The 12,352-nt window shown below is 53.2% G+C and overlaps 1 protein-coding gene across 17 annotated transcripts in view; it reads right to left on the bottom strand.

The window, feature by feature from the left end:
• PDZ-GEF (PDZ domain-containing guanine nucleotide exchange factor) overlaps positions 1 to 12,352 on the bottom strand; it is a 291,343-nt gene that overhangs the window by 261,890 nt on the left and 17,101 nt on the right. For 14 of the 17 annotated variants that reach the window (XM_069325829.1, XM_069325828.1, XM_069325827.1 and 11 more), the window contains one exon: positions 4,790 to 11,356. In XM_069325829.1, coding sequence (XP_069181930.1) covers positions 4,790 to 11,262 — 6,473 coding nt within the window. In that variant the 5' untranslated portion in view covers positions 11,263 to 11,356. Of the gene's footprint in view, positions 1 to 4,789; positions 11,785 to 12,352 lie in introns of those variants that run through there. The other 3 variants (XM_069325836.1, XM_069325842.1, XM_045765476.2) reach the window with 2 other exon arrangements.

The following is a 12,352-nucleotide window of genomic DNA, read 5'->3' as shown; positions in this document are numbered from 1 at the left end:
ACTCTATAGTGTTTGACAACAGTGATTAGGGATAAGGATTTGGGATGGGACGGGGGGAAAGGAATGGTGCCCAACCGCTTATGGACGGTCGGGGATTGAACGCCCGACCTGCATGAAGCGAGACCGTCGCTCTACCGTCCACCCCAAGTGGTTGGACAACAGTGAGCTTTCTAATATCAAATTATGTCCTAACTCAATTTTTGTATAGTTTCCTAATGCCAAAAAAATGGCAATAGAGTACATCAGATGAAAGGTACTGACCATTTGTTCCTACCTCGACCGGGAATCGAACCCGAGGTCTTAGGGCTACGACTCCAGAGCACTGGCTACTCAGCCACGAGCCCCTATGTGTGTGTGTGAAAGAATCTATACAACAGAGTGAAGCAGAAAACCGTTCAGTTTAAAACATCGAAGGCAAAATGCATAAACCTTGGGTAACTGAAACATCAAAATCCGTTGGGATTTTGAAATTCGAAATCAAGCCGAACCAACGGTTCTCGGGAATATCAACTGATTTTGAAATACGAAATGAAGCCGAACACATGGTTCTTGGAAATGTTTGCGAGGGAAGGAGTCGAACACAGCGACGGGAGGTACACTATTCCACAAGATGGAAAGGAGTGGATTATCGCTTTCCATTCTTGGATAAGCGAAGAACATTGTAAATGAAAACCCCCGTTCCGGGGCCGCTGGTGAGGCGGGGGGGGGGGGGGGGGGGCATACGTCAGGGCCTACAGAGAGGCCTACAGGGCCACACCCTGGGACAAGGGTGTGGCTGCCCTCCCGCCACACCCTGGGGCAAGGGTGTGGCTCTCATCTCACAACTTCCCGCCATTTTCAATTTAGTGTCCTCGCCCCCTTCAGATGGGCTGAGGTGATGAGCCCGTCAGACATTATCTACCTGTCGCCCCCCACCCCATGCCCCCTCTACCTCTACATCTACTCTTCTCTCCCACTTCTCCCTCCTACCATCACTCACCACTGCTCCTCTGACGCTCACAATATCGATTCTACTACTCTCGTTCCACTTCACACTGGTATGGTGCGGGTCTTGGCCACCCTGGTATGGTGCGGTCCTTGGCCACCCTGGTATGGTGCGGGTCTTGGCCACCCTGGTATGGTGCGGTCCTTGGCCACCCTGGTATGGTGCGGTCCTTGGCCACACTGGTATGGTGCGGTCCTTGGCCACACTGGTATGGTGCGGTCCTTGGCCACCCTGGTATGGTGCGGTCCTTGGCCACCCTGGTATGGTGCGGTCCTTGGCCACACTGGTATGGTGCGGTCCTTGGCCACACTGGTATGGTGCGGTCCTTGGCCACCCTGGTATGGTGCGGTCCTTGGCCACCCTGGTATGGTGCGGTCCTTGGCCACACTGGTATGGTGCGGTCCTTGGCCACACTGGTATGGTGCGGTCCTTGGCCACCCTGGTATGGTGCGGTCCTTGGCCACCCTGGTATGGTGCGGGTCTTGGCCACCCTGGTATGGTGCGGGTCTTGGCCACACTGGTATGGTGCGGGTCTTGGCCACCCTGGTATGGTGCGGGTCTTGGCCACCCTGGTATGGTGCGGGTCTTGGCCACCCTGGTATGGTGCGGGTCTTGGCCACCCTGGTATGGTGCGGGTCTTGGCCACCCTGGTATGGTGCGGGTCTTGACCACCCTGGTATGGTGCGGTCCTTGGCCACCCTGGTATGGTGCGGTCCTTGGCCACCCTGGTATGGTGCGGTCCTTGGCCACCCTGGTATGGTGCGGTCCTTGGCCACACTGGTATGGTGCGGGTCTTGGCCACCCTGGTATAGTGCGGGTCTTGGCCACCCTGGTATGGTGCGGTCCTTGGCCACCCTGGTATGGTGCGGTCCTTGGCCACACTGGTATGGTGCGGGTCTTGGCCACCCTGGTATGGTGCGGGTCTTGGCCACCTTGGTATGGTGCGGTCCTTGGCCACCTTGGTATGGTGCGGTCCTTGGCCACACTGGTATGGTGTGGGTCTTGGCCACCCTGGTATGGTGTGGTCCTTGGCCACCCTGGTATGGTGCGGTCCTTGGCCACCCTGGTATGGTGCGGTCCTTGGCCACCCTGGTATGGTGCGGTCCTTGGCCACCCTGGTATGGTGCGGGTCTTGGCCACCCTGGTATGGTGCGGGTCTTGGCCACCCTGGTATGGTGCGGGTCTTGGCCACCCTGGTATGGTGCGGTCCTTGGCCACCCTGGTATGGTGCGGGTCTTGGCCACCCTGGTATGGTGCGGGTCTTGGTCACCCTGGTATGGTGCGGGTCTTGGCCACCCTGGTATGGTGCGGGTCTTGGCCACCCTGGTATGGTGCGGGTCTTGGTCACCCTGGTATGGTGCGGGTCTTGGCCACCCTGGTATGGTGCGGTCCTTGGCCACCCTGGTATGGTGCGGGTCTTGGCCACCCTGGTATGGTGCGGGTCTTGGCCACCCTGGTATGGTGCGGGTCTTGGCCACGCTTGCCCACTATCACATTACTCTCCCTCCTCATTTTTCTCTCCTCCCCCGCTGCTCCCTTAATCCTCTCTCTCTCTCTATACTTTCATTCCAGCCCCTCAGCACACCTCCACCACCACACCGCCACCACACCGCCACCACACCGCCACCACACCACCACCACACCGCCACCACACCGCCACCACACCGCCACCACACCACCACCACACCACCACCACACCGCCACCACACCACCACCACACCGCCACCACACCACCACCACACCGCCACCACACCACCACCACACCGCCACCACACCACCACCACACCGCCACCACACCACCAACAGCCAATAACACGATGGCTAAGACTAATTCACAAGGAATGTGGGTGCGGGAAGTGCGGGGGACCAAGAGTACGAACTCTACTGTCCAAGCCCGGATTGGGGCTCGGCTTGGGGCCGGGCTCGGGGCCGGGCTCGGGGCCGGGCTTGGAATGTATTCAACACTACAATAAACGAAGACAAGTTGAAGCTGGAAACGCAAACTACTCTACATTCTCCTACATATCTTAAGACTCGGAAGTTCTCGTCCCCAGTACGGGCAGTCAACAAGTGGAATACACAGAAGTAGAAGCTGTGGAAGCCACCTCCGTCCACAACTTTAAGGCCAGATTCGACAAAGAATTCGAACGTCAAATTAGTTCAACAATAACGCAACAGGTACAACAGGGGGTAGTAGGCGGGGCGTGGGAGCTAGATCTTACTCTCTCGTAGACACAGATAGGTAAGTACCTGCTTGATACCTGGTTGATGGGGTTCTGGGAGTTCTTCTACTCCCCAAGTCCGGCCCGAGGCCAGGCTTGACTTGTGATAACTTGGTCCACCAGGCTGTTGCTTGGAGCGGCCCGCAGGCCCACATACCCACCACAGCCTGGTTGGTCCGACACTCCTTGGAGGAAACAGTCCAGTTTCCTCTTGAAGATGTCCACGGTTGTTCCGGCAATATTTCTTATAGTCGCTGGGAGGACGTTGAACAGCCGTGGACCTCTGATGTTTATACAGTGTTCTCTGATTGTGCCTATGGCACCTCTGCTCTTCACTGGATCTATTCTGCATTTTCTTCCATATCGTTCACTCCAGTACGTTGTTATTTTACTGTGTAGATTTGGGACCTGACCCTCCAGTATTTTCCACGTGTATATTATTTGATGTACCTCCATGTTCAACTCCCCCCCCCCCCCCCACTCCCCCCCTCCGTGCATTCTAGCAGCTGCCATCTCTAACAATTACACAGCGTGTGTGTGAATATTGTTGCTCTAACAAGTCTTAACTGCGCGCTAACAATTATATCTGTACCAATTCCCGAAGGAGGATTGTTAAACACCGTAATTACTGCTCGCTAAACTACTCTAATAGCGGCAATAATTATATATATATATTTTGCACGATCGGAGACGGGAAGGGGGGGGGGAAACTAGCAACCCAATAGCTTGGGTTGCTAGTTTTTTGTTAGACAATAGCTTGGGTTGTTAGTTTTGGGTTAGACAATAGCTTGGGTTCCTAGTTTTAGGTTAGACATTAGCTTGGGTTCCTAGTTTTTGGTTAGACATTAGCTTGGGTTCCTAGTTTTTAGTTAGACAATAGCTTGGGTTGCTAGTTTTGGGTTAGACAATAGCTTGGGTTGCTAGTTTTGGGTTAGACAATAGCTTGGGTTGCTAGTTTTGGGTTAGACAATAGCTTGGGTTGCTAGTTTTGGGTTAGACAATAGCTTGGGTTCCTAGTTTTGGGTTAGACATTAGCTTGGATTCCTAGTTTTGGGTTAGACAATAGCTTGGGTTCCTAATTTTAGGTTACACAGTTGAACAGGGTATTTTTTACGGAGTGACAAATCGCAGGGACGAGCCAAATCGCCAGGCCTTCAACACGGGATTGTCTTGCTTAAGGTGTTGCAGGTAACTTACCTAGAGAAGAGCTGCGGTGCCAAGCTTGGAATCCGGGGCAGTTATGGTACAGTAATCCACATTATATACCTGGTTCTGTTTAAATCCTGGATTCAAATTAAATCCAGGATTTAAAAATCCTGTTTAAAGGCAATGTGTGAAGAGGAAAAAGGGCCAAGGCAGTATGACTGCCATGGTTATAATCAATGATTACAATTTCTTGAGCTAGGATTATGAAATAAGGATTTGGAATGGAACGGAGGGAAAGAATGGTGCCCAACCACTTGTGGACGGTCGGGGATTGAACGCCGACCTCCATGAAGCGAGACCGTCGCTCTACCGTCTAGCCCAAGTGGTTGGACTTAAGAATGAGAAACAGAGACAACGTGAAAAAAATGTTATTTACCTTTCTTGTTGGGGAAGTTGGATCTTGGTGTGATGGACTTCGATGTCGATCTCAGAGTTGGTAGACTTCTTGCCGAAGTGGACAGCCTTCTTCATCTTCCTCACCATCTTCTGGCTGCTGAAGCGTCTGCCGATCCTAAACTGGTGTTGGCGGCTCCTTTTAAATCTCCTGCCGCCGGGTTCGTCCCCCTCCCCCCCTTGATCACCTTCAGGAGGCACATCGATCACTTCACTCATAACACTGATGTTATCGTCATGTTCGCGCGGGCACTCTGCCTCCAGACGTCTGTTTCCCAAGTGTTCTATTCCTGAGCTTCCATACGCGACTTCACTGTTCCTTCGTCTGCTGTACTTCGAGTCTATGTCCTGCTGGTAGCAGCCACTGTGGCAGCGGCACAGGTGGTGGCGGTGGTCCACCTGGTGGTCCAGCTGGTGGTCCAGCTGGTGGTCCAGGTGGTGGTCCAGGTGGTGGTCCACCTGGTGATCGCTGTAACAGCTGCCCACTTCGACGCCACTGTCATCCCTCCTGTGTGACTTGAAAAAGATCTCGTCGCTGTTCCTGCAGCTGCCTCCGGCGCTGCCACTGCTGCTGCCCTCCTCTGTGCCGCTCATGACAACGCCGTCGCCGTCGCTGCTGCGTCCAACGAGGGTGTCGTCGTCGCTGAAGTCGTTGTCCGCCTCGCTGAGGTAGCTGGTGCCAGAGTCGCGGTTACTGCTCATGTCAGTTTTAATCAGGCGCCTGCTTTCTTCAAGCAAGTCCTCTACAGGAGTGTCTTCAAGCACGACCTCGTCGTCTCCAGTTCCAGTGACAAGTGGGTTCCTGTCGACGACACCTTGTTCTAACTCGCCTTGTTCCTTCGCCAGGTTCTCAGCATCTTGCGGGCTCACTTCTCCAATAGTTTCATCTACAGATTCATCACAATTTACTACAGTTAGAGAGCTTAGTTGACTTTCAGATGCGCCACTACTCTGTTCTTCCTCCTCCTCTACACTACTCTGTTGTTCCTCCTCCTCTACACTACTCTGTTGTTCCTCCTCCTCTACACTACTCTGTTGTTCCTCCTCCTCTACACTACTTAGTTTTTCTTCTGTTTCACTATTTCTTCCTTCAGCCAACTCAAGTGTTTTCTTCGTGCTTCTATATTCGGCTTCGTTAATTTGTTTATCTACATCGTAGTTGATATCTTCGGCAGCGTCGCCAACTGGTTCTTCGGCAGCGTCGTCAACTGGTTCTTCGACAACGTCGCCAACTGGTTCTTCAGCAGCGTCGTCAACTGGTTCTTCAGCAGCGTCGTCAACTGGTTCTTCGGCAGCGTCGCCAACTGGTTCTTCGGCAGCGTCGCCAACTGGTTCTTCGGCAGCGTCGCCAACTGGTTCTTCGGTAGCGTCGCCAACTGGTTCTTCAGCAGCGTCGCCAAATGGTTCTTCGGCAGCGTCGCCAACTGGTTCTTCAGCAGCGTCGCCAACTGGTTCTTCGGCAGCGTCGCCAACTGTTTCTTCAGCAGCGTCGCCAACTGGTTCTTTGGCAGCGTCGCCAACTGGTTCTTCGACAGCGTCGCCAACTGGTTCTTCGGCAGCGTCGCCAACTGTTTTTTCGACAGCGTCGCCAACTGGTTCTTCGACGTCACCAACTGGTTCTTCAGCAGCGTCGCCAACTGGTTCTTCAGCAGCGTCGCCAACTGATTCCTCGGCAGCGTCGCCAACTGGTTCTTCGGCAGTGTCGCCAACTGGTTCTTCGGCAGCGTCGCCAACTGTTTTTTCGACAGCGTCGCCAACTGGTTCTTCGGCAGCGTCGCCAACTGGTTCTTCGACAGCGTCGCCAACTGGTTCTTCGACAGCGTCGCCAACTGGTTCTTCGGCAGCGTCGCTAACTGGTTCTTCGGCAGCGTCGCCAACTGGTTCTTCTACGTCACCAACTGGTTCTTCGACAGCGTCGCCAACTGGTTCTTCAGCAGCGTTGCCAACTGGTTCTTCAGCAGCGTCGCCAACTGATCCCTCGGCAGCGTCGCCAACTGGTTCTTCTACGTCACCAACTGGTTCTTCGGCAGCGTCGCCAACTGCTTCTTCAGCAGCGTCGCCAACTGGTTCTTCGACAGCGTCGGCAACTGGTTCTTCGGCAGCGTCGCCAACTGGTTCTTCAGCAGCGTCGCCAACTGGTTCTTCGACGTCGCCAACTGGTTCTTCAGCAGCGTCGCCAACTGGTTCCTCGGCAGCGTCGTCAACTGGTTCTTCGATGTCACCAAATGGTTCTCCGGCAGCGTCGCCAACTGGTTCTTCGACGTCACCAAATGGTTCTCCGGCAGCGTCGCCAACTGGTTCTTCGGCAGCGTCGCCAACTGGTTCTCCGGCAGCGTCGTCAACTGGTTCTTCGACGTCGCCAACTGGTTCTTCGGCAGCGTCGCCAACTGGTTCTTCGACGTCGCCAACTGGTTCTTCGGCAGCGTCGCCAACTGGTTCTTCGACGTCGCCAACTGGTTCTTCGGCAGCGTCGCCAACTGGTTCTTCGACGTCACCAAATGGTTCTTCGGCAGCGTCGCCAACTGGTTCTTCGGCAGCGTCGCCAACTGGTTCTTCGACGTCGCCAACTGGTTCCTCGGCAGCGTCGCCAACTGGTTCTTCGACGTCGCCAACTGGTTCCTCGGCAGCGTCGCCAACTGGTTCTTCGGCAGCGTCGCCAACTGGTTCCTCGGCAGCGTCGCCAACTTGTTCTTCAGCAGCGTCGCCAACTGGTTCTTCGACGTCGCCAACTGGTTCTTCGACGTCGCCAACTGGTTCTTCAGCAGCGTCGCCAACTAGTTCCTCGGCAGCGTCGCCAACTGGTTCCTCGGCAGCGTCGCCAACTGGTTCTTCGACGTCGCCAACTGGTTCCTCGGCAGCGTCGCCAACTGGTTCTTCAGCAGCGTCGCCAACTGGTTCTTCGGCAGCGTCGCCAACTGGTTCTTCGACAGCGTCGCCAACTGGTTCTTCGACGTCGCCAACTGGTTCTTCGGCAGCGTCGCCAACTGGTTCTTCGACGTCGCCAACTGGTTCTTCAGCAGCGTCGCCAACTGGTTCTTCGGCAGCGTCGCCAACTGGTTCTTCGGCAGCGTCGCCAACTGGTTCTTCGACGTCACCAACTGGTTCTTCGGCAGCGTCGCCAACTGGTTCTTCGGCAGCGTCGCCAACTGGTTCTTCGACAGCGTCGCCAACTAGTTCTTCGACAGCGTCGCCAACTGGTTCTTCAGCAGCGTCACCAACTGGTTCTTCGGCAGCGTCGCCAACTGGTTCTTCAGCAGCGTCGCCAACTGGTTCTTCGACGTCGCCAACTGGTTCTTCGACGTCGCCAACTGGTTCTTCAGCAGCGTCGCCAACTGGTTCTTCGGCAGCGTCGCCAACTGGTTCTTCAGCGTCACCAACTGGTTCTTCGGCAGCGTCGCCAGCTGGTTCTTCGACGTCACCAACTGGTTCTTCAGCAGCGTCGCCAACTGGTTCTTCGACGTCGCCAACTGGTTCTTCGACGTCACCAATTGGTTCTTCAGCAGCGTCGCCAACTGGTTCTTCAGCAGCGTCGCCAACTGGTTCTTCAGCAGCGTCGCCAACTGGTTCTTCAGCAGCGTCGCCAACCTTCTTGCTGGCCACAGCAGGAGCGCGCGGGCCCTCCGAGTTCTCACTGTCGCCACCGACACACTGATCTTCGATCTGGGAGTTGGTCAGCGAAACCTCACAATTATTGCGGTGCTCTGCGTCATCAAGATATTTATCTGCTTCATCTGCTGACCTTAATAACGGGTCGTTATCGTCGTTACCTTCTCCACTAACACGTGAGTCACCACTTTCGTTCACCTCATAGGGATGCTCACCTTCCTCAGCAGTGGTAAGCCTGGCGGCTGTGTCGACGTGGTTAACCTGGGGATCAGGTTCGTCTCTGGTGGTCACGCCAGATAGCACACACAGCTCGCCACAGTCACGCCCGTCACCGTCACGCCCGTCACCGTCACGCCCGTCACCGTCACGCCCGTCACCGCTACTCGCCTGCAAGCAGCGCACTTTAGCTTCGCCGGCGTATGTAAGTGTGTTTACCTTCTGGTCAATGTGATGTTGAGTCTTAGGCTCGGGTTCTCTCACATAAGTAACACTGTAAGTGTTCTCGCAACTGGTTTCATTCAAATTTAGACTCTCTGACCGTGTGCTAATTATTTCCTCGCTAGCGTCACCACGAGAAAAATCGAACACACTCGATAAGTAACGTTGTGACCGTCTACCAGGTGTGGCAGGAGAAACATTAACCTGCAGGGAAGGAGCAAAGTCGACTTGGTCTTCACATTCAGAACGTGAAATAAACTCCAAATGATCTAATTTTACGTTCTTTCTATCATCAACATCTCTATGTTTGTTTTCCCTTGTCTGACTCTCGCCGAGTTTCACACATTGAAACTTATTTTGATTTCTTAAAGTTTCAGAAGAAAGTTCCTCTAGATATGTACCTGTTCTAGGAATCGTCACTTCACAAGAAGCACCCAAGTTCTGAAAGGTTGGAAGCGCCTTAACACGCCCCTGTTCTCGTTGCTGGCCACAACTGCCCCAGCACCTCCTCCTCCTCCCGCTCTCTACTACGTATAAACTAGCGCCATCCTTGGCTATTAAGTCACTGTGGGCCCAAGTACCGAGCCTTGCCGTCTCTTCCTCTAACAGGGCGTCATCCTCCACCTCCTCTCTTCGCCCCTCTTCACTCTCTCCTATTTTTACCTTTCTGCTAAATTGTTGACCAGCCTGAGCAACACACACTGCGTCCACACACTCAGCACGGGCACTGATGGTACATTTTTTGGTTACACCGGATGTAACGCCAGATATGACGTCATTATCATAGTGGTGCTCCATCCTGCCCTCGCCTTGGCTCTTGTCGTCAGGGCTATCAACACCTATATTGGGTGCCCCATCGTCCTTCCCTAGGCTGCTCCAATCACCCAGAGCAATTATCTCCTCATCTTTGGCTTTTAAATATGAGTATGTAGAGTCCAGGATGTTTTCCGGATCAGCAGTGTCAATACCTGCTGCCTCCTGACTTAGTGTCTTCGTCGCCTCCTGCAGGAGGTCCTCTCCGAGTGGTTCCTCTTTCCAGTCGCTTTCAGTATCTCCAGGAAACATGTTTAATTTAACTCTCTCATTCTCTGCCTCTCGTACCGGTTCCTGCACATACAGAACCATGCTAATATCCTTTAATTTCTCAGTACATTCGTCTCCCAACGTTCCTTCCATCATGGCTGGTCTTACTTCGTGTCTAAGGTCATCAAGACCCTTGTTGCCAACGTACTGTGTTATCTCAGCCAACTCGCTAAACACAAAATTAATGTTTCCGTTTACATCCGCCTTTTTCTTCTTGTTAACAATATCATCGACGGGCGCCTCGTGGTGTGAAGATAATCTTAACTCTGATACATTCTCATCTGTGTCTGGCGTCATGTCCTGCTCGCTGGTGATGCTGGACACGCAGGCATCCTGCAGGACAGCTCCCAGCGGCGGGCTGGCCGCCTCTGCTCTCTCTGTTTGAAGATCTGCGTCGGTACTTTCACGTGACGTGTTGCAGACTCCACAGACGCCGCTGACGAGGAAGGCATTCTCCCCATCCTCAGAATTGGTCACAAGTCCGTCGTCTTCACAAGACTCTCTTCGGAGAATGTCAGGGGGCGGTGTCCCCGAGGCCCGGTTTGTTTCACAGACTCTACAAAAGTCATTCTGTGCGTCAGGATTATTAGAGCGATAAGTATCCTCGTTAGTGCTTTTCACGTCAGAAAAAGCATTCGAGAAAGTTTGTGGAACTTCGCTTACGTTATGGGTCACGAATGCGCAATTAGTACGCACATCTTGACCCAGATTCCTGGCCAGACGTCTTACGTCATCTCCGCCATCAGCGCGTCCAGCAGGAGCCTCGAAGGGCTCGTCTGGAGGCGCCGCGAACTGTGGAGACTGATAAGACTCGGCGGCTGACGATTCACATAAGAATATATCATTCCCTTCGTCTTCAGTAGTCACTTCGATGTTGACACTACGCGGGCGAGTTTCCACACATTTCCCGAGGTCACTAACACTATCATCACTATCAACTAGCTCTCCATCACGCACTTCACAACAACACATTCCCGGCACATCACTATCATCTTCATTGACCAAATCTTTCACTGTATCGAAACATTTACCGCCGCACACGTCCCGAGCGCCATTCGCAAAGGATACTTTAGTCTGTCCATCAATGGAGTCAGCGCCAACCCCATTTTCTGTGATGTAGAGAGTGGGACGTTCATCCCGGACTGAAGCATTCTCGTCCCAAACATCCTCGTCCTCCTGGCCGCTATCATCGTCCTCCTCGTCCACACTGATGACGTGGGCCAGGTAAGCCTTGCAGGTGCCGTAGTCACCGTCACTGCACCAGCTCACCAGGTCGTCACCCTCAACGGTGGACAGAGATCTAATCAGCGGATCAAAGTCACTCTCCATTGTATCATGTCAAACTCTACCATAGTCTACCCATCATGAACATTTTCTGTAGTGTTCTCTAGCACTGTTTTCATTAATAATATACAAAAAACACCTGCAAGGAAAAAAATATTATGAAATCTACATAATGAAAAACCAACCGGTATTGAACATATACAAAAATTTCAGTCGGGAACCCAGGTTCGATCCCCGAGCGGGGACAGATATGGTTGGGCTCGTTTTCTTTCACCCTATGCCTCTATTCAGCTAGCCGTAAAATAGGTGCCCAGGAGTCTGTAAACTGTTGTGGTTGGCATCCTGTGGAAGGTCAGTAGTTGGCTTAGGAGATGGGAGGGGGGGGACCCCGTTAAGCCTAAGATAGGCTTCCTGTCCCGGACGACAGTAATATATATTACAGCCGTAAGGTAGGTCAGCGACACCAACAATAATGCAAGAATATCAGGGAATCATGTTCGGAGTTAAACTGCAAAAATTCCACCTACAAAGCAAAAAAGAGTACGATTTACACCCCAGAGAGAGAGAGAGAGAGAGAGAGAGAGAGAGGAGAGAGAGAGAGAGACAGAGAGAGAGAGAGAGAGAGAGAGAGAGAGAGAGAGAGAGAGAGAGAGAGAGAGAGAGAGAGAGAGAGAGAGAGAGAGAGAGAGAGAGAGACAGAGAGAGAGAGAGAGAGAGAGAGAGAGAGAGAGAGAGAGAGAGAGAGACAGAGAGAGAGAGAGAGAGAGAGAGAGAGAGAGAGAGAGAGAGAGAGAGAGAGAGAGAGAGAGAGAGAGAGAGAGAGAGAGAGAGTAGCACACAGTAACAAAACAGAGCCAGAGCACCGCAGGTGTACAGTAACCATCACACAGCCACTGCAACACCACCATATATACACCTTCTTGAAAACAACTCCAGTCATCAACACTTCCATCGCCTAAGTGATGGAAGACAATAGCTTTCGCAGGTACACGCGCGCACACTTACAGTATAGAGGGAGTACCCTTCTGTGGCCAGGTCTGTGTCTCTCTCTTCCCTCCCACTCTATTTTTCCCTCCCCTCTTTCCCCCTCGTTACCCATCTTCCCCCTCCCCTCTTTCCCCCTCGTTACCCATCT

The sequence above is a fragment of the Procambarus clarkii genome, chromosome 17 (genome assembly GCF_040958095.1).
Source record: "Procambarus clarkii isolate CNS0578487 chromosome 17, FALCON_Pclarkii_2.0, whole genome shotgun sequence".
Classification (NCBI taxonomy): domain Eukaryota; kingdom Metazoa; phylum Arthropoda; class Malacostraca; order Decapoda; family Cambaridae; genus Procambarus; species Procambarus clarkii.
Note: the sequence above shows the minus strand (reverse complement) of the source record. Positions and strands in the feature narration are given on the sequence as shown.